This window comes from Amblyomma mixtum, chromosome 7 (genome assembly GCF_055824585.1).
Source record: "Amblyomma mixtum isolate Tamu chromosome 7, ASM5582458v1, whole genome shotgun sequence".
In the NCBI taxonomy this organism is placed as follows: Eukaryota; Metazoa; Arthropoda; class Arachnida; order Ixodida; family Ixodidae; genus Amblyomma; species Amblyomma mixtum.
In genome coordinates this window covers 48,379,978-48,400,348 of record NC_143018.1, presented here as the reverse complement: position 1 = coordinate 48,400,348, position 20,371 = coordinate 48,379,978, and the positions used below count along the sequence as shown (strand labels likewise).

The window sequence follows — 20,371 nt, the reverse complement described above, 5'->3', positions numbered from 1 at the left end:
CACATTCGTAAATAAAATGTGATGGCACTTTGAAGTCGGCCCACCCCCAAATATTGTGATTACGCATTAACGCCAGTTATTGTGATTACAAAACAGCATTTTTTTTTTTTCGAAAACCATTCAGGACTTTCGAACGTCTGCAGTCATCCACCTGCTGCTGTGAAATTTATTTTAAAGCGCACACTTCTAGGTGTTTAAGAAAAGCGTAATCAAGGCCGCCGAAGCACACGCTGCCAGCCTGGGTTTACGACAGCGAATAGATATGAAGGTCGCTTATGCATATACGAATTGATGGTCTTTACTTCGGCCGCTAGGATACAGTTGACATGCAAGAAATTCATGATAGCTGCTTGCTCAAGAACTGACGATAAAAGCTTTGCACTAGCAGATCACGGCAATGACAAATATTATTTGTTTATTTATTTATTTATTTTTTATTTATACATGGTGCGGTCTTTGTTCAATACCTTAAAGACTTTTGTTCACGACACAAAAAGCCAAAACAATATCAGTAAATAATTTTAGGTGCTCTTCAAATGATCTTAGACTTCTGGGGGAGAGTGTCGCAAGTGAGGTTATTCCAGTCAACTATAGTTCGTAAGAAGTAAGAGTACTTAAAGAACTAATTATTGTAGTTAGGGGCATTAATTTTCTGTCATGGCGCTTTCATGTTTTATAACCTGTCGAGGAAGTGAAAAGACCAGCTGTGTCAATATTGTATTGTCCTGCTATCAACTGAAAAAAGAACTCAATCCTACACATCCGATGCCTCTCAATCATCGAATCACAGCCACATTATTGAAGCAGTCCAGTGATTGAAACAAGTCCATATTGTTTGAAATAAATCTTGCTGCTTTTCGTTGGATGCGTCCGAGTATGTTGATATTCGATGCGGTGAAAGAGTCCCTTCTTATGGCGGGATATTCAATTGTGGGACGGATTATGGGTGTGTATGCAAGAGATTGTACAGTTTGAAGAGCGCAACCTGGTATCTGCTATTACAGTCATGGACGGAAGACAGAATCGCCAACACCAAGCCCCTCTTGGTTACACATGAATATCGCTCTGGTTAAACCTGGAGTGACGCGAGAGCTCCGAAGTGTCGCTTAGTTATACAGCTGCGACACACCTCCTCCTCCCCACTCCCCCCCCCCCTTCCCTCGACAGGGCGCATGCGCACAGCTGTTGCAGCTCGGTTTCGCCGGCAGTAGCAGCTGCTCTGTACCACTTGACCAGCCGGCTCAAGGCCACGGCGCCGCCACGGAGCTCAAGGGGTGCCACGCTGAAGCCTCGAAGGGCTGGCGTAGTGTAGCTCTCGCTACAAAACGCTGCCACTGTACTGCAGCGCAACTGGACGAGAGCCGTCCCAACTATGAAAAGAAATTCTGGCCTCGCTGAATGGTGCAGGTCAAGCAACGACGAATCCAGACGATGTATGCGTCAACGGAGACCCCAATGCGCCCCGTCTTTGTCAATTAAAACGAGTACCACGCGTTGCTAAAGTGGACGCCACAAGATCATGTTTCCGAACAACTCGGTGCATATGCTTACGAAGAGGGTTTGCACGCAGACATTGAAAAGCATAATAGCGCAAAGAAGTAAGGAAGGGCGCTTCTCCATTGTTTCCTCTGCTGAATACTTGTTTCGATTTGCGCAAGTAGCTTACCGGAGAGCATGTTTTAAGGCAAAAGCCTTTAATGCCTCATCGTTGTCGACTGAAGGTTGTAAGCAGAGGTGTCACGCTTTTCTAGTCAGACAAGAAAAAAAATCTTTGTGCACGATGGGATTCGAACCACCATTCTTACGTTCCGCAGCCGAGCGTGCTAATGGCTACGCTACTTCCTGCCAACGCATATGCAGTTCCCCTTGTCTACGACGCTGGAGAGTGTTTGCAGAAAGGCGTCGAATCAGACGGATGCCTCCCAAACGCCCTCCAGTGTGCCCAGCATTTAAGATTCGCAAACAATTGTGTACATAATTAACATCTTTACCACACATCAGTGACACAAGCAGCAACACCGCGCTAAAGGCTTTCGCCTCACCACAATTTAGGTCAACAAAGTGCCCCCTGAATTTTTTTTTCCCCGCGTCAGAGAAAATTAGGTCCCAGTAAAAGGCAACATGCGAGCAAGCGAAGAGGACGCACGAAGCACCTGTGTACAGTTCACATGAGGTGCACTTCCAGACCTGTGTTCTCGCTTTTAATTGGCACAGTGGACAAAGTTATGTTGGCCTGTATCGGACTACCACGGTGTTTTACTGAGAAAGATCCTACATCCGCAAAAAAAACAAATCTCTTATAAAAGAGAAAAAGCCATAAAAATGGCGTGCTTGTGTCACAACTACCAGGATGTTTTTGCTAGAAAAATATGGTTTGTCAATTTATTTTTAGGATCTCTGGGGCTAGGGTTCAGCGCCATTCATATCCAAACAGTAATTGTGGAGTCGATTTCGATCGTGACGTAACAAGTTTCAAACAAGTGGCGAGGACATTTTCATGTTCAATCTTCACTGCAATCAATGCGTCTTCTGGAGCCGGACAGTCGTCAACGCATTAGGCACAGCCGTAAAATCGATTTTTACCACGAACTAAATTTGTATGAAGTTGTCCATAGAGTCACCTTGAGGATTTCAAAGCCTGCCATGCCGCTACAACCAGTTGGGTAGTCACCTACCTCCTAACGTGTCATCACATGTGCTCCTGCACGAGCTCTTGCTTTTGTTGTTGTTCTTGCCTTTGAAGCGATGGCACATACTCTTGATTTTATCGGGTAAGGAGTAGGTCGCCGTTGTCGTCGTCATCGTTGGGGCACCACCACCAAGTGCCCTAATGCAATCACCGCACGCCAAAGCCATCTCTGTTTGGTCTCCAATTAACCTTGTGGTGCGTCAACAATGCGGACATTTTCTCCCCGCAGATGCTCTTCCTTCGTCTCCCAATCTAATTTCCTTGTCGTTTCCCTCCAGCTATAATGATTAGACATTAATCGTCAAGACTACATACGGCGTACATAATTTAAAACAGGACCTTAAAGGAATTTCTTCTATATCGCTAATAGGGAAATTTTCTGTGTGCAGTCTACTCTCAGCCTCAGTATTAAGGCGAAAGCCTTTAATGCCGCATACTGTCGTCCGTTAAATAAGCATGTCACACGCGTTTAACTCGGGAACTAAAGAAAGAAGAAAACCGATGGTTGCTTCAGACAGAGCAGGAAACAATAAACCTAGAAGCCAAGTTTGATGGCTATAGATTAATTAGTTATTAGTTATACGCAAAAATGTCGAAACTGCGTGAAAATAACGCGGACGTCGATATAGCCACGGAAACCATGTGACGTCACATCCACCGGAAGTTGTCACGGCATAATGAAAATTGTCGCAGAATGGTCGGAAAAACGTGGGATTTGTGTCAAATTGCGTGGAGAAATCTGTAATTATGCGTAATTAAGACTTAAGATCCTCGAAAGATGTACAATTTGGGTATTGATATAGCCATGGAAACGGTGTGACGTCACATCCACCGGAAGTCGTCATGCATAGTGGCCTCGACTTCCTGCTCTCAACACTTTAGTTTCCAAAGTGTCCACGCAATTTCTTTTTTTTCCTGGAAAACATATTTGCTCACTCAATATTGCTGGAAGAAAAGGACGCGTACTCCGAACGCCGTTGCCGCGGAACTGGCCTCTCCCCCGTCGTGGGTATGTGCCATTTCATTAAGGCAACAACAACAACCAGCGACCTACAGCCACAGCCTCCGGATATGCGGGTGGTACCTAGCTGCATCTGTCGGCGGAACCATGCAACTGATGGCAACTCGGTACCAATGGGAACATCAACGAAGCAACAGACATCTTATAGGAGGCAATGGTTATTGTATATGAAGTCGCAAGGTTCCATGCCCGCCATGGACCGTAGTACGCTCCCCTCACGACTCTCATTGAAAAATGAGGTGAGTGCCTTGTTTTGCGACGAGTTCAACGCCGATTTGAAGAAGACAAAGAACGCCATAAGCTTCATTTACTGCAACTGGTTATGCATGTGGGTTCACATGTGTGTGACAGCATTATCTGTATGGTGTTTCACCTAAGATTTTAGACAATTTTTCAACAAAGGCTTTTGGAGTTAGAAGTACGCTTTTTTATGCGAAGCATATTACTAGAGGTACACTACAGCCCTTCGCCGTGCACACCACGTCGTATAGTGACGTCACACCACGTGACATACCACGTGACACTTGACGTCACGACAGAGGAAGACGGGGGTCCACCTCGCGCCGTCGCTGTGGTTGCACGCCGTGCAGACCACGTGGTACAGTGACGTCACACCACGTGACATACCACGTGACACATGACGTCACGACAGAGGAAGACCGGGGTCCACCTCGCGCCGTCGCTGTGGTTGCACGCCGTGCAGAACACGTGGTATGGTGACGTCACACCACATGACACAATGACGTCACGACAGATCGCCGTCACGCGCTGGGAGAGGGAGAACGATGCCATCGCACAGACACCGGAATGTCCTCGAGCGGCATTCCCGCGCATTTCGAACGCGCGTTCACACTCGGTGTAGGTGAAACGCTCGCTCCACCGGGCAGGCGGACGCGGCTTCCGTGGCAATCCAGGCGCCCACCCAACGCGCGTCTCGGGGTTAGTCGGTGTTCCGCTGTAGCCATGCCGTTGTCTTCCCCCACGACGAAGGCTTCTAGTGGTTGTATTAAAATGACCAAGTATTCAACCAAGGAAAGCCATGTATTACCAAGCCTAGCCATCAATATGCTTCGCATCTGACTAGGCTTAACATTAGCTAAGCCTGAGCAATTTTTTGGCATAGCATTGTAAGCGGTGTAGTACATAAGAATACAGCTGAGACGTGCTTACTAGCAGGGTGGTTAACTATATTAAATAGCTAACTTCTAACTTCAGTTAGGCTCCTTAACTATTTAGAGGCGTGCATCCCACCGAAATCAATATCCATACCAGTTTTTAGAATTTCGAAAACACACACGAGGTAAACTTTATTAAAGAAGAGGTCTTAGGCGCGGATTAGTGTGATGTTCCCCCCCCCCCCCCCCCCCCGTGGTGGGCTCCTCTTCTAGGCCGGACGCCAGGTGGCCGACCGACGATGTCGTTCGGCGACCTCTTCGGCTCGCTCTGTGACTCGAAGTTGAACCTGCGGGTCCGAGCTGAGCAGCGCGGCCTCCCATTGAGATTGGGTAGAGAGCTGCAGACTGTGCGATTGCTTGTCTTGAGTACATGAGTATAGGATGTGCGTCACCCTCGGCGCGGAGACACAACAAATTTGTGCTAAATTGCGCCAAAATGCACGCGCTTTCGAGAATGTTGCAGGCAAAGCATCTTCTTCAGTGTACGTAACTCGTAGAAATAGCCAAAATTATTTGGGCCACAACGCCGAGGGTAACCTTTATTCGAAATTCTAAAAAGTGATATGGATATTAACTACAGTGGTCTACGCGTTCCTTAATAATGAAGGATACCAAGAGTAATGGTTAAAAAGTTAACCATTCAATATTAGTTAACCGGCCTGCTAGTTAGCACGTCTTAGCCGTAATCTGATGCACTGCACCACCGACAGTGCAATGCGAAAATAAGCGTTATTATAATTCAAAACGCCTCTTTTTAAAAGTTGTGCAAATTCTAAGGTGAAACACCCTGTATAAATGGTATCATTAGTTCCAGGCGGTGCCATAGGGCATGCGTACTACTATGCCACAACAATGTTTATTAGCGAGCCATTTAGTTCGTATAAGGGTCACACTGCCTTGGTAGCTTAAAGGTCAGAACATAGAATGAGCAATGTGACGCTGCCTGTGGCGAAAAAATAAGCGCCTACATTCCTGGTTCACCGCACATGTAACTCTTCGTAACCTGGCATTTGTCGGCGGGCGACCTCCTGTACCGCGCATGCCCAACGGTACACAGCTACAACTTCCGGTTTCGCCTCCCCGCTCGTCTGAAAGAATTTCGAACCGTGATTTGGGCTCCAAAACATCTTAGAATGCGACCTGCGAGGTAACGGACACTCCGAGAGGAATGGTAAATAACTTGCTTGCTGATAATTTCTGCTTTATGAACAAAAATGTAAGAAGTTTATTTCATCAGGAAACAAAGAATCAAAATAACGTGCGACATTTTAAAAATTCTAGCTTTATTTTTCCTCTTACGTTCGTGTAGTTTCACGCAAGAAAACGCATTCTGAAGGACTCCGTGTGCTCACCAGAGAGCCGGCTACAGTTAAGCGTAAATCTACTAGCAATAATAATTAATTTGGCAAATGAGATTGCTCTCATAAACGACCCTTTATTGCTGGGAAGCCTCTAAAGCCTGCTATGTTTGATACTCACAATGTATACGAAGTTATTCTCACGTATCCAAATATTTTATTACGGTGAATATGACCATGAGTTTTGGGGAGTATTATTTTCTAGCACAGCGCTAACTTTCGACCTCAGCTCGTCCTTACAGTAATCTATTACTTTAGCCGCTGCCTATCTGTCCAGAACCAAAACAAAAACAAAAAAGAAGCACCAAATCCCTCGTGCTTTACCTGCTACGAGAGCATCCCTTGTGAGAAAAAAACGAAGACGGCAGGCTATGGAACAGGAACGCAATACTGCGTCCAACACCAAACAACCGCAGCCCCCTTTGAAATCTCTTGATGATGTAAAGTACTCTGAGGGAAAGCAGACAGAATGGTGAGTGAGTACTTAACTCTCTCTATGCGTCTGCTTAATTCGCACTATTGTTTGTCGCCAGTCGTGCGAATGTGTTGTTCTCAGGAGCGAAACAACGCTCAATCGAGCGCTTGTAATGAAAATTTTCAGCACAAATCGCATGTCATCGCGTTTTAGAGTGGTTCGAGGATCGCCCTTTGAGCATTTTCAACACATATGGTGGGCTCGAAGTTTAAGATGTAAAGGAAGAGGTGACATGCGTTCTGTCCACATCGGACAGTAAAAACTGATCCAAACAAAACAGTTCTTTAATAATTTCCCGCCGCGGTGGCTGAGTGGTTACGGCACTAGGCTACTGACCCGAAAGACGCATGTTCGATCTCGACCGCGGCGGTCGAATTTCGACTGAGGCGAAATTCTAGAGGCCCGTGTATTGTGCGATGTCAGTGCACGTTAAAGAAACCCAGGTGGTTGAAATTTCCGGAGCCCTCCACTACGGCGTCCCTCATAGCCTGAGTCGCTTTGGGACGTTAAACCCCCTTAAACCAAGCCATAATTTCCTGAATAAAATCTTTGTCGTGGCGTCCCAAGGTTAGAGTGTGCAACGTGCGAGTATCATTCACTGGTTACAGTCTGTTTCACATTGCACTTCTGAGATTCTTTATGCGAGCGAAATAGAAGATTTCACATTACTGTTCCAACAGCACGTTTACTTCATATATAGCACAACAACCACCTCGTTAGACAAAATGCAGTGGAGGTGTTCAGTGCTTGGTGTGATAATGCGACTGGTGAGGCAATAATCCAGAAATAAATGAGAAAGTAATTACTCACTGGCATCGACCTCACAGCAACAAAACAGCTGCAGAGGAAACCTATAAAGCTTTCTCGGAAACTTTGCAGCAGAATAAATATCCGCATTCCTCTTGAATCAATCAATGCCTACAACATAGGCTGTCTGGGAGCGTCGCTATTCGAACTTAATAGACCAGTGCAGCTAGTAGATTCCAGGGCGAGGGCAACTGTAATCTACTGAAGGCGCGATTGCTGTTAGTCCGATGTATTTAGGAGAGCTCAAGGTGGAGTAGAATTAATTTATAAAGAATTAGTAACTGTCATCTGTCTGAGCACAGCCAAGTGAGTACGAAGGAGGAGGAGAAGGAAAAAAAGCTTTGTTGGAAGCCGGTAATAAAGCCCAGTAAAAAAGAGCGCACACCACTAAGCTAAGGGCCTTTGTTGAGCTAATAAAAAACTCAGCCTCGTCCGCGAATCAAACCCTCCGCCACTGCCTGTCTGGTACACTCGTTAACTAACTGGCACGGATAGCAGATGACAATGTAAGGCCGAATTTATTAAAAAACGTGGGACCTGCATAAGCGCATTCCTAAGAACGAAGACACTGGCCCACTCCCCAATATTGCAAAGGGCGCCCGAAAGTCTGAAGTTTGGCCACCCCAGAAGATAGATCAAGGTAGACTAGTGGATTAGTGAATTAGTGGCGCTTAGTCGACGGGTTAATACAGATCAGTGTAGATTGGTGGGTGGTTTAAGGTGAGTTAGTTCGAATTAGTGGGTCGTTCAAGGTGTTAGAGTTGGTCGGATTAGCATAATCGCATAAGGTAATCCTGTGCAAGCTTGTACTCCAATATTCTAGTCCTCGGATTTTCGCATTTGGCGGTGCTGATGGCGCAACGACCCTGTCGACCAATCAGGCAATTTCGTTACGGAGAAACCGGTCGTTTTTTGCAAGACGACAACCTAAATGTTATCGCATTGTAACTCGGAGCGGGAACTGTGTTAGTTCATTGCATTTAAAGGAAATTCCATGTTATTTAGTTATTTCTTTACAGAACAACCTGCAGCACCGAAGCATTACAACAGGAGAGCGGGTAAAAACTCGCAGCAAATTTCAAATACAGCCAGACTGATGTCTGCTTACACCCAAATCGAAACCTACTTCATTCTGAGGGTTTTTCTTAATTACAGTGCAATAAAGCACAACCACCTGAGAGAATCATGTGTGCACCTCATTGTATTATGACATCTCCTCGTACCATATTTAATATTTCGCATTTTCTCTCCTTGCCTACGTGCTTAGTTAAAGAAGGGGAGAAGGTCCTCCTCTCTCCTCATTCCTATGATCTCAGTTGTATTCCTATCTCTCAGTGCATGCACAGTACTGTGATCAGTGGAGTTCTACATGGGACCGTGTTTGAAGGTGTGGACTGGCTTGCATTTACACAGGCAGCTTCTGGTAGACTTCTTCTTTGCATTCTGCTTATCCATCAACGTGTGCGTTGTCTTCGCGACGCTCTACGGGCCGAGAACGCGGGGGTCATGGATGGAGCCACCAGAAGTACGTGAGAGTCGTCCGAGGAGCTTCTACGACGCCGACGGATCGACTAGATACCAAGAAGACATTGTGCCGAATGTCATACATATTGTCAGGTAGGCACCTTTGTTAGGCGCTAAGAACAACTAAAGGTGTATCGAAAATCATTGTCCCATACCTTGCAAAAATTTCTTTAGACAGTCTGTAGACTGTTCATAAATTATATATACAAAGTCTATAGATTCTCTCTATAAACAAACACTAGAAAACGCCGCCGCGTTGGCTCAGTGGTTATGGTGCTCGGCTGCTGACACGAAAGACACGAGTTCGATCCCGGCCGCGGTGGTTGAATTTCTATGGAGGCGAAATTCTAAAGTGCGATGTCAGTGCATGTTAAAGAACCCCAGGTGGTCGAAATTTCCGGAGCCCTTCACTACGGCGACTCTCATAACCTCAGTCGCTTCGGGACGTTAAACCCTATAAACCAAACCAAACCCTAAACAACAGTGCGCAGATGATCTATAGATTTATGGTCACACACTTTTCGTAGATGTTTCTCTATAGATAGTCTATAGACTATGAAAAGACAAAGAAATATCTACAGGGAGGTTTAGTCGAAACATCTAGTCCGTAAAGAATCCGAGGAAAATTCCTCCGGGACTTAATTAAATCTACGAAATGTCGTGGTTTTCTAAAAATTAAAATTCTAAAAACTGATATGGATATTATTCACGATCGGCATCACGCCCCTCAATAAATAAGCCTCCTAGCGGCAACAGTTAAGTTTATAATTCAATTCTAGTTAACCATGCTGCTAGTTAGAACAACTTAGCTATATTCTAATGTACAGGTGCAGTAAAAAAGTGAATGGCAGGCAACTTTGTCAAAAATATTTAATTTCTTTAAATCTACAGCATAGTGGTCCAAGCTTGTTGGTGCACAATGTAATTCGCAAAATCACAATCAGGCTGCACATATGTATTCAAGCATGCATGAATTAGGGGGCCAATGATTAAATTTTTTCGTGAATATTGCCTTCCATTTACTTTTGTCTGCACCTGTACCAACCCGCGGACAACACTATGCCCATGAAAGTGATCTTCCTACTCAAAAAGCTGTTTCTAAAATTTTGTAAAGTCTTAGGCGAAACACCATGTAGGTTTCTTCACAGCGTACTGACCGATGCATCAGTTCAGTCAAATTCAGGATTTTTTACAGCCGATGATATTCAACCTCTGAAGAGTGATAAGTGCTTGTCCTAGATGCTACGTAGGAATTAGCTGCTTCTTGAGACACCAAAGCGTGATTTGGGACCGGGCAATGTGTGCGCCAATTGCAGGGATTTTGAAGCGCTCATCTATACTTGTCAGTTACATGAGCCCAGAACGCTCACAGGCCGAATTATAGGCAGTGGGGCTTCAGAAGTGAGAATTACGATTGAAGGAAAATTAACATGCATTTATGCTTTTTGTAATGCGAATTTGAGCCTCGGCTACAGGCGGGTGCGAAATGCTTCAGAAAGTCACAGTGATCCGAATTGAAGTTAGGACACTTGAAAGATACCTGTTATGTTAATGCCACTAACTTTCATAGGCCCCACTAATAAGAAGGACAGCAGATTGGGAGAGTTGGTGTTCCATGGTGACAAGTTCCATGGCGGTCCTGTTGTCTAGCGGTGTTTGAATTTTCTTGTCCCACTAATAAACTAGAGTGAATCACTTTTGCGAGAGCGTAGGAGTAGCCTAGTAGAGTAACCAACCATCTGGTGAAAGGAGAGGAGCGAAAAAAAAGGCGTGTAGAGCGATCACGGGAACGTGAGGAGCAGGAGGAGGACCGCGGCGAATGAAAATGCTCGGATTACAAGCGTCACGGAAGTCACGTGGTTCTGGAAGCCGTCTTGTCCTACGGCCACAAACTGCGTTCTGGCTGACCTAGATAGCGTGGCTGCTGCGCCTCTCGGCGGCGCATGCGCTGAAAGGGTCGAGAAGAAAGAGGGCCCTTGAAAGAGTCAGGATAACCTCCTCGGTTTGGTTTGGTTTATGGGGTTTAACGTCCCAAAGCGACTAAGGCTATGAGAGACGCCGTAGTGGAGGGCTCCGGAAATTTCGACCACCTGGGGTTCTTTAACGTGCACTGACATCGCACAGTACACGGGCCTCGAATTTCTCCTCCAAAGAAATTCAGCCGCCGCGGCCGGGATCGAACCCGCGTCTTTCGGGCCAGCAGCCGAGCACCATAGCCACTGAGCCACCGCGGCGGCTAACCTCCTCGGGGTGTTTCCTTTGCTTCACGCCTTGAAGAATAGCGCCGTTCTAAATGGTCAGCGCGCTGTCGACGTCATTTGCAAAGGAAACCAGCCGAAACTTGCACTGTATGCCTGAACAGATTTTGAAATGCTTGACAACTATAAAGCATCTGGGTATGGTTTGGTTTATGGGGTTTAATGTCCCAAAGCGACTAAGGCTATGAGAGACGCCGTAGTGGAGGGCTCCGGAAATTTCGACCACCTGGGGTTCTTTAACGTGCACTGACATCGCACAGTACACGGGCCTCTAGGATTTCTCCTCCAAAGAAATTCTAGCCGCCGCGGCCGGGATCGAACCCGCGTCTTTTGGGTCAGCAGCCAAGCACCATAACCGCTGAGCCACCGCGGCGGCCCATCTGGGTACAGTCCCCAGCCTGTCACAGGTGCGTGCCTATACCTGAGCATGTATGAACAGCTGTACGAACAGCAGTCGAAACTTTCGATGCGTGCGCGCTCGAAAGGAACATAATTCAAGCAGAGTTCACCTCACACTTTTATTTGTGATGCTTCGAATTAGCGGAAACGAGAAACTACACAATTGTTATCTAAAAAAACAAGCACTTGAGGGAATGGCGACCATTCATTCTGGGCGGCACAGCTGAAGCGTAACGGCGCTATTCAATGCGTTTGGGATGCAGGTTCATTCAGACCGAACTCAGCATGATGGACGTCGTGTTCCTTCGCTCCATGTACCTGAACCACAGGCCCGACACCATCATGGTGCACTGTAGCCCCTGCGGCTTCACGGGGCCTTTCGTCAACTGGACAGAAGGCATCAACTTCACCTTCCTGCCCTACGGGTTCCCGCGCGAAGTCTTTGGGAGGGAGATTCATGTAAATACGAAAATTTCTCGTTTCCAACCACCCCAGCTGGCGAGGTCAAGGAAAAAAATATTTTCGTGCTGAATACCGCCTTTGATTCGTATTAAATAGTTTAGTGTGTTTTACTTCCTAAAAGTGCAACTGAACAATGAGGCATGTTGTGATAGAGCTTTCTAACGCGAACCAGGATCCCAGAACATGTGTTGTCTTTAGCTCGCCCTCACAGAAGCGCAGTTGCTCCGGCTAACTTTTTCAACTAACGCTCCCGTTCTCAGTTAACTCCCAAAAATGCACCAAAACAACGGCAGACGCCGATTACATCAATGAAATGCCGTCACAGACTATACAGTATATACAAATGTAGTGGGGTGCGCTTCATGAAAGGTGCTTGATAGCGCTTTCATTCAAATTATACTGACACAAAGGATGATATTGCCGCGAATCTTTTGCGGTGTTGGTTTTTTCATTCTTCGAAGCTGCCGGCATGCCGCTTTATCAATGCCGCGAATGTTTTGTAGTGTTTGTTTTGTCGATTCTTCGAATAATCCGGCACGCCGCTTTATCGTGTGATTTTGTGGGGCAAAACGTGCCCAGATTTAACTCCATTGATCGCATCCAGGCGGAGCTGATTCTACGTTGCACCAGAATGTTCTAGTAACTTTCCACGCTTTACCTCAAAAGTTCGCTATCAGTTTTAAAATGAGCACGGCCGGCCGGGAGCATCGGGCGTTCGGTTCGACGACCGCCGAGCTCGCCTGTTGCTACGCCGCCGCCGACTCATTCAGTTCAGTGCTCGCAGGTTTCGAAGCTACCTAGTGCATTGTTCCAGTAATTAATGCCCCGCAGCGCAGTTTTGCTCAACACTGTGGTCTCTACCAAGGATTAGGAGTGCTATAGGACAGTTAAACGCACAGCTGTCATTCTGGGACTTGTAGATTCTCAAGGGATTTATATGGCCAGTGCGCTGTACGTCAAGGCTCGGAATACGTTGGCACTCCCAACAGGCCTGAAAGGACTTTCTGAACAACGTTGTTTTCCCGTGCGAGCTTGCTGCTGCTACATTTACACACAATGGAAAGAACTGTGGACACATATCACGCCAGATAAGTTGACTGGTAAACGTAGGATGACGTGATGTAGTGGTTAGCCCAATAAGATGCGGTGTTGAAGGCCTGCAGTGTTTTTTTTTTTAATTTTCTGTCTTGTTTTTGCTTCACTTTTTTATTTCGCCTCTTATTCTGCAATACTGACCGTCATATTTGGATCGGGTTTTGCAACGGCCGGCAGGACATTGGAAGAGTCAAGAACAACTCATCATAAGAGCATACATTAAGAACACACTAGAACCACGGTGACCAATTCGTTTCTGAAAACCATTATGAATTCATTCGAAAAACACCAAAAAGCCATGAGACAGGCATAAGATTCTAATGTCGAAGGTGACTAGACTTTCTAAAGGAAGTCATTAGATGTTTTCTTAAGGGCTAGGCAATGGTCTGTTTATTTTTGAGCGAAAGTGCTGATAATAGCATTTTCCGAACTTCGTGTTTCATGCGATCTTCTTGATATATACCCACTCTTGATAGCATCCTGTCAAGTCCTGTTGTTTTTTGCGCGACGTAAATTTTGTACTGCCCGTTCTGGAACACAGAAAAAAACTTTACGGCCGTAGTTATATGGAGACTTCATGGATGCTGGATTGGACACAAAACGTGAACTGACAACTGTTCATTCGTGATGACGCTTTTCTGTTTTCATGCGCAAAAATTCTGGACAAAAGCATTTTTCAACGGGAAGAAGTTTATAAACGCATTTTTTTACAGGGTGTTTCAGCGAACACTTGAAAAAAATTCCTGAAAATATTGGATTCAATACAGCAAAAAAATAGGTGTAGAATCACAGTGTCTGACCCGGCGGACACAATATGCTGCAAAGCCCCTCTAATTATCCAGGTAATTTACAAAAAAACCCTAATTGACTATCAGAGCTAGGTGGTTAGTACCAAATGGGAGCTTGGTGCCGTGAACAAGATGACGTCATATCAGTTTTTGAAACGAAGAAAAATTTCTAGAGCCCTACAGCACGAACTCCGACGCTTTTTCCCGCACGTGACCGAAACTGAGCGCTCGAGGAGCGCCGGAAGTGTATTGTAAACGAAGCGTCTACTGGTGACGTGTCGTAAAAATGCAGCGCCCAATTGGAAACGCGTGTGCTAACTTTCCTCGCAAGAGAATATCGGCGCTCAGCATAGACCGCGGCCGGCGTTATCGACTGCTTCATTGCTGGGAGTAAGAAAAATTATAGTCATCGTCTGCTACAGGGTCGTCGCTTTTGGGAACACTGATAAGCCCACCTGGCGCTCAGCCTGTCTGGTTAACTGCGTAGTTTTTTCATCTTTTGTTTTTATTTTTGACACTAGCTTGGTGAAAGGGCGATAAATGTACTCTTCTCTGACAGTGTGCAGATTAGCGTTTAACGTTAAAGAGCGATGGTATATCGACAGGCATTGTAATATTTCTGTCAAGCGTCTATTTCTTTTATGTGGTATCGGCTTGACGGCTACAATAAATGAGAATGACTGCGTAGATGAAAAGCTTCTAACCGAAAACATTGCAAGTTTAGCACTAAGGTGCTCCGTACCGGCTGGCTCAAAACGGTTGCCGTGTGCTGGATCAGACACGTCCCGGGCTGCAAGAAGTGCTAGTACTTAATTAGGAAACCTTGTCCGCAGATGTTTAGCACTTTCTAGTTGTATCACAAAACAGGAATGAATGAAATTCGTACCTGTTATGGACTTAGTTGGTTGCAGCCCCACTTGGACACTCCAAGAAAGAGGAAGTATATGAGATGAAAAGAAGCCGTTTTCACATCACGTGTTGCAAATGCTTGCCATCCATTGCGATGCACAGTAGAATGTGGTCTTTGATGGAATTCACAGGAGAAACGACCATCTCTCGCGGAATATTTTCAACTGATATATTGATACACTCCATCAGGTCTTAGAGGTTCGCTGGCTCCGTATTGAAAGCTTCGTTCTTAACGTATCCCGACAGGAGGGTATCCAGTGATCACAAATCAGGCGATCTTGAAGGCCACGCTGTTGTTCCTGGGCTCGTCCTGGGCCTCGTCCGTCCAAAGCACTTCGTGCAGGAATTCCGAGTCTCCATCACATTTAATTAGGCACCAGTTGCAAAAATCGAGCCGTTACTGAAAGTCATTCGGTGTCACTTCCTGGTGAAGGCACATATGATAGGCCTGGTAGCTGTGTTTTGATAGTGACCTCCAAACTGACGCCATGCTTCCCTGATACTTGCTTCTGGCCTGACAAACGTGGATAAAAGTGGTATACTCCACGCGGCGGGAGCCGGAGCAGCGGAAAACTGCGTTGCAACGCCGTCTACAGGCGGCATCTCGGACCCAGACAGCCAATCCGTGACCTTTATTATCAGCAGGAATGTCGTTTGGCTCGTTCCAATGTTTCAAAAGTGCGCCGTTTCCACGACAAGTTAGCCACGCGCGCGCGGGCATTTGATTGCATCATGACGGTGCGCGCCCCGGCTCTCAAGCCATATCTCGAACGCGCGTAGAAAAATAGAAGACACAATATGAAAAGAGGGCCACCAGATTGCGACTGCTGCGGCGCCGCTCGGCATTTTGGCCAAGGTAGATGTACTATGGTAGCGTAGGCTGCATAGAAGCCCATACGTTCAAAACATGGCGGCTCATGGAGCGCAGCCAGCGCCGTCTTCGAAATGCGTGGACAACTAAAAAGTGACGTCATAATTAAAACAAAAACGCGACGTTGAAGTCACATGCTTTAGTGACGTCATATTCGTGACGTCAGCGTCACGTGCTGCTTGGCGGGAAAAATAAACTGCTGAACGCCGCGACGCTTCAGCGCAACACCCGACACGAGAACGAAGAAAGAAGGCGCGACGAATGCCGACCACCAACGCTATTTTTAGGTAGTCAGTTCTTGTTGTGCCTTTTTCCTTCGTCCTCGCCTCAGGTGTCGCGCTGAATGTCGCAGGTGTAGCGCTGAAGCGATGAAATGTGACGCCGCCAGACAGGTTATCGCTCGCACATCGTGCAACCGCACACCTCTTTTTTTGCGTACGGGGGCCCCATGGCCACAGACGATGCCCTTTTGGGGCAAAAGCAACAGAACCGCACCCAACCGAACGAAACTACACAGAAGCGCTGGCAAAAGGGAAAAGCGGCAACTGTACACGCACGAAGCACACCAAGAACTCGAGCAACAAGCAACGAGGAAAAAGTAGGGCTAGCAGAATCGAGTTTCAAATAAAAGCAAGCAGAATGGTCAAAAGATATGACAAGGGTATGACATCAGAGCACCGTCAACCTTGGCATCGTCCCGCTGCCATTGCCGCTGCTCTGAGCGAACGCTGTCATAAAAATTTTTACAAAGCGAGCGCTATACTTTCTAACAAAATGCACACAACTAAAACATTTTAAAAAGGAATCACTGCAATTGTTTTCGAATGCTTTTGAAACCCAAAATATATCCTAATTATTTTCCTCTTCTAGTCGTGTTTGTCCACTCATTTCATTTTGGCGCGTTAGTTCCACCACTAATTTGATGTCGCTAGCACTTGGTTCTGGACCGCATTCAGGCTCCGGCTTCGCGACCTATTTCAATTGACCTTGTTTTGGCGAGCAAAAGCACGAAACATTGAAACGAGTCAAGCAACATGCCTGCTGATAACAAAGATCGCAAATTGGCTATCTGGGTCCGAGATGCCGCCTGCACATGGCGTTGAAATGCACTTTTCCGCTGCTCCGGCTCCCACAGCGTGCAGTATACCACTTTTATCCCCGATAGTATACGTAGACATCAATGTAAAAATCGACGGCTGCGCTCTCAGGTCTCTTCCTTTTCTGAACATGAACAGATCCAGTAGACATAAATCGGTTAAATATCAACACGAACGTGGGACTAGTCAGCACACGACGACCAGGATTTTGGGCAGCAATATATAGGCTGGATGCCAGCTCCACGTCCATTTGCACGCTCGCATAAGCGATCACAATGTCCACCCTCTCGGCAGTTGAGTATTGTGGTTGCGCTGGCGCGGCTATTCCCACAATGCACACATTGCGGCGTGATGTTTTAATCCTAGGCGGCACTTCCACACATTCAAGGGATTTGAAACACCGGCACTGCAACGGCCTTGTCACACGCGCATCTCCAAGACTGGCACCTGAAAGGCGAACGACTGCGCTCTACTGGGAAACTGAAGCTAACACGCGCTACCACAACCGCAAGTACAACTGCCCGATAGCACACAGCCACTGCCGCGCAAGCTCCCCTTGCCACGCTGACAAAGCTTTTCTTTTTCCGACGTGGTTCCTAGTGCGTAGCGATTATAAGAAAACAGATGATCAACCTAGTGAGAAAATGAATTCACCATGACGCACAAGAACGAGCCTGTCGGACAGCTATATCAGAAGTGACACATACACGCACACACAAAAACGCCAACAGATTCGCCCATTAGGGTTCTCGAAGTCGACGGCCGCGTAGCAGACGATGACTATAATTTTCCTTACTTTGAGTGACCAAGCAGTCGATAACGCCGGCTGCGGTCTAAGCTGAACGCCGATATTCTCTAGCGAGGCAAGTTAGCACACGCGTTTCAAATTGGGCGCTGCATTCATTAGGACACATCACCAGCGGACGCTTCGCTGACGCCATACTTCCGCGCTCCTCGTGCGCTCAGTTTCGGTCGCGTGCGATAAAAAGGGTCTGAATTCTTCGCGCTGCAGGCTTCTATAAATTGAGTTTTGTTCGTTTCAAAAACTGATATGTCATCGTCTTGTTCACGGCATCGAACTCCCAATTGGGACTAACCAACCAGCTACGATAATTAAAAAGTTAATTAGGGGATTTTTTTAATAACCAGGATAATCAGAGGGATTTAGCAGCATGTTATGTCCGCCGAGGCGGAGAGTATGATCCTACACCTATTTATTGCATTATTGAACCCAATATTTTCAGGAATGTTTGAAAGTGTTCCCTGAAACTCCCGGTATATTGTACGATTTCACAACAGCAATCTATATATCCGCTGATCACCCATCGATAGGCTTGCACTGTTTTGATAAAAGCGTTGTGGCGATCGTCACAAGCGTTCCTCATTGGTTTCCAATGGTCATCTTAACTGCTCCATTCGAGAGATGGAAAAACTTCAGAAAAAAGATTTTGCTACGCATAGAAAAAATTGACCCATGTTTGATTTGAATTATGGTTTTTAAAGTCCCAGAGCGACTCAGGCTGTGAGGGACGCCGTAGCGGAAGGCACCGGATAATTTCGACCATCAGTGGTCCTTCAACGTGCACTAACATCGCACAGTACACGGGCCTCTAGAATTTCGCCTGCATCGAAATGCGACCGCCGTGGCCGGGATCCGAACCGCTTCTTTCGAGTCAGCAGCCGAGTACCATAACAATCGAGCCACTGCGGCGGCTATGAACCATTACCTTCAATGTTTCCATAAGAGTACCTTACAGTTTTTCGAAATTCAATTTTTTTATTTAAGAACATACCCAAAAATTCTGGACAAAAGCATATTTGAGCAGGAAAACCTTTATAAATGCAATTTTTCATGTAATGTAAGATTTCACTATAACAGTCCCGTAGGTCACCCAATGGCAGTCTTGCAGTTTTTGTCATTCAACGTTTTTGCTATCGTCAAAGGCGGTAACTATTGGTTTTCTATATGGGAGTCTTAACTCTCCGATGCGATCCGTGGAAACGCTTGAAAGAAAAATTTTGTGACATGTGAGAAGGATGCACCATTAACTTCAGCATTTCCGTAAAAGTATCTTACAATTTTCCAATCGTCAAAATTTTTGTCCGAAATTCTTGGAAATGGTAGGACATGCACAACATGCTGTTGTCAGTTCGCCTTGTGTGTCGTGCCATTTGTTTCCTTTTCGTTAATAAAGTGCATAGCGCGTTCTATGTATCACGTACAACCAACTAGGCCCAGCTCTTGCACTTTTAGTAGTCTGTATATTTTTCGCACGTCTTAGCTGAGACCTCTCCGCGCACGCACCAAGCAAAATAAACCTTAACAATGCAGGTGTACAATGTTAGCTGCCGAGTGGTGCGATCCAGGGGCGCGTTGACCACGCGGAACTCGCAGTAAACGCTGTAACACGCGTGTGTAAGCGGGGCTGCGGCACAGATGTCCCAGTCGGTCCTTCATCCCTGATTGGTGTGATTATATTGGACGTTTTCTGATTTTAACGCGAAAGCCGTTAATGCCTCATCGTTGTAGGCAGAAGGTTGTCGACAGAAGGTTGTCAGCAGCGGAGTCAAGCTTTTCGGTTGGTCGAAATGGTTATGACGTCAGAGTGCGCGGATTCGCAGTAATGAGGTCACCCACGGGTGCCTAACGCCCCCTTATGGGGCAGACAACTAATAAAATAGTGGTCATCCGCTCCGACAGGGGGCGTAAGGCGTCCGTGGGTGACCACATTGCATACCTCATTACTGCGAACTGAGCCATGGATACAACCGAGCTGATCGAAGCAGAGGGAGAGCCGGGGTAAAGAAGCAGTCAAAGTCGGCAGTCAAAGTGTGTAGTAGTAGGGTGTAGTCAAATAAAGCACTAGTAAAGCACAAACAGTCTCGCAGTCAATGCCAAGCAGTGCGCCAGGAAAGGCTTTCTTCGCCTTGCAGCCCTCTAGAGAGCCAAAGTGTCCCCTGAATTTTTTGGTCGTTCTGTCGCAATGCAGGTGATCCACCATTCCACCGATGTGGCCCGGATTCGCATCATGATGCAATACGGGGGCATCTACTTGGACCGGGATGTGTTCGTGGTTAACTCTTTGCGCCGATTCTTGCGCTACGAGGCAACCCTTGCCATTCCACACAGGGGATTCCTGGGCAACAACCTCATGATCTTTCACAAGGATGCCCGCTTCCTCAAACTCTACCTCGAAACATACCGCCAGTGAGTACAATTTGGTTCTGCATGCCACAAACCCTCCTTTCTTGTATTCGAAAGCACTAATACTATCGCTAAGCCACGAGCAAGATCTTGCGATGTTTGTGCCTTCGTGTCTAGTGAAATAAATAAATAAATAAATAAATAAATAAATAAATAAATGGCAGTGGTTTAGCTCTGGATAAACCTGGAGGATTGCGAAAGCAGCGAGGAAAGAGAGAGCGAGAGGCGATGGAAAGCG

The 20,371-nt window shown here is 46.4% G+C and overlaps 1 protein-coding gene across 1 annotated transcript in view; it reads left to right on the top strand.

Annotated features, from left to right (window-relative positions):
- The window catches only part of LOC149335992 (uncharacterized), a 40,114-nt gene that overhangs the window by 11,487 nt on the left and 8,256 nt on the right, over window positions 1-20,371 (top strand). Inside the window, exons 2-5 of the mRNA XM_089554055.1 lie at window positions 6,612-6,715; window positions 8,939-9,142; window positions 11,970-12,165; window positions 19,919-20,136. Coding sequence (XP_089410181.1) covers window positions 6,612-6,715; window positions 8,939-9,142; window positions 11,970-12,165; window positions 19,919-20,136 — 722 coding nt within the window. The remainder of the gene's footprint in view (window positions 1-6,611; window positions 6,716-8,938; window positions 9,143-11,969; window positions 12,166-19,918; window positions 20,137-20,371) is intronic.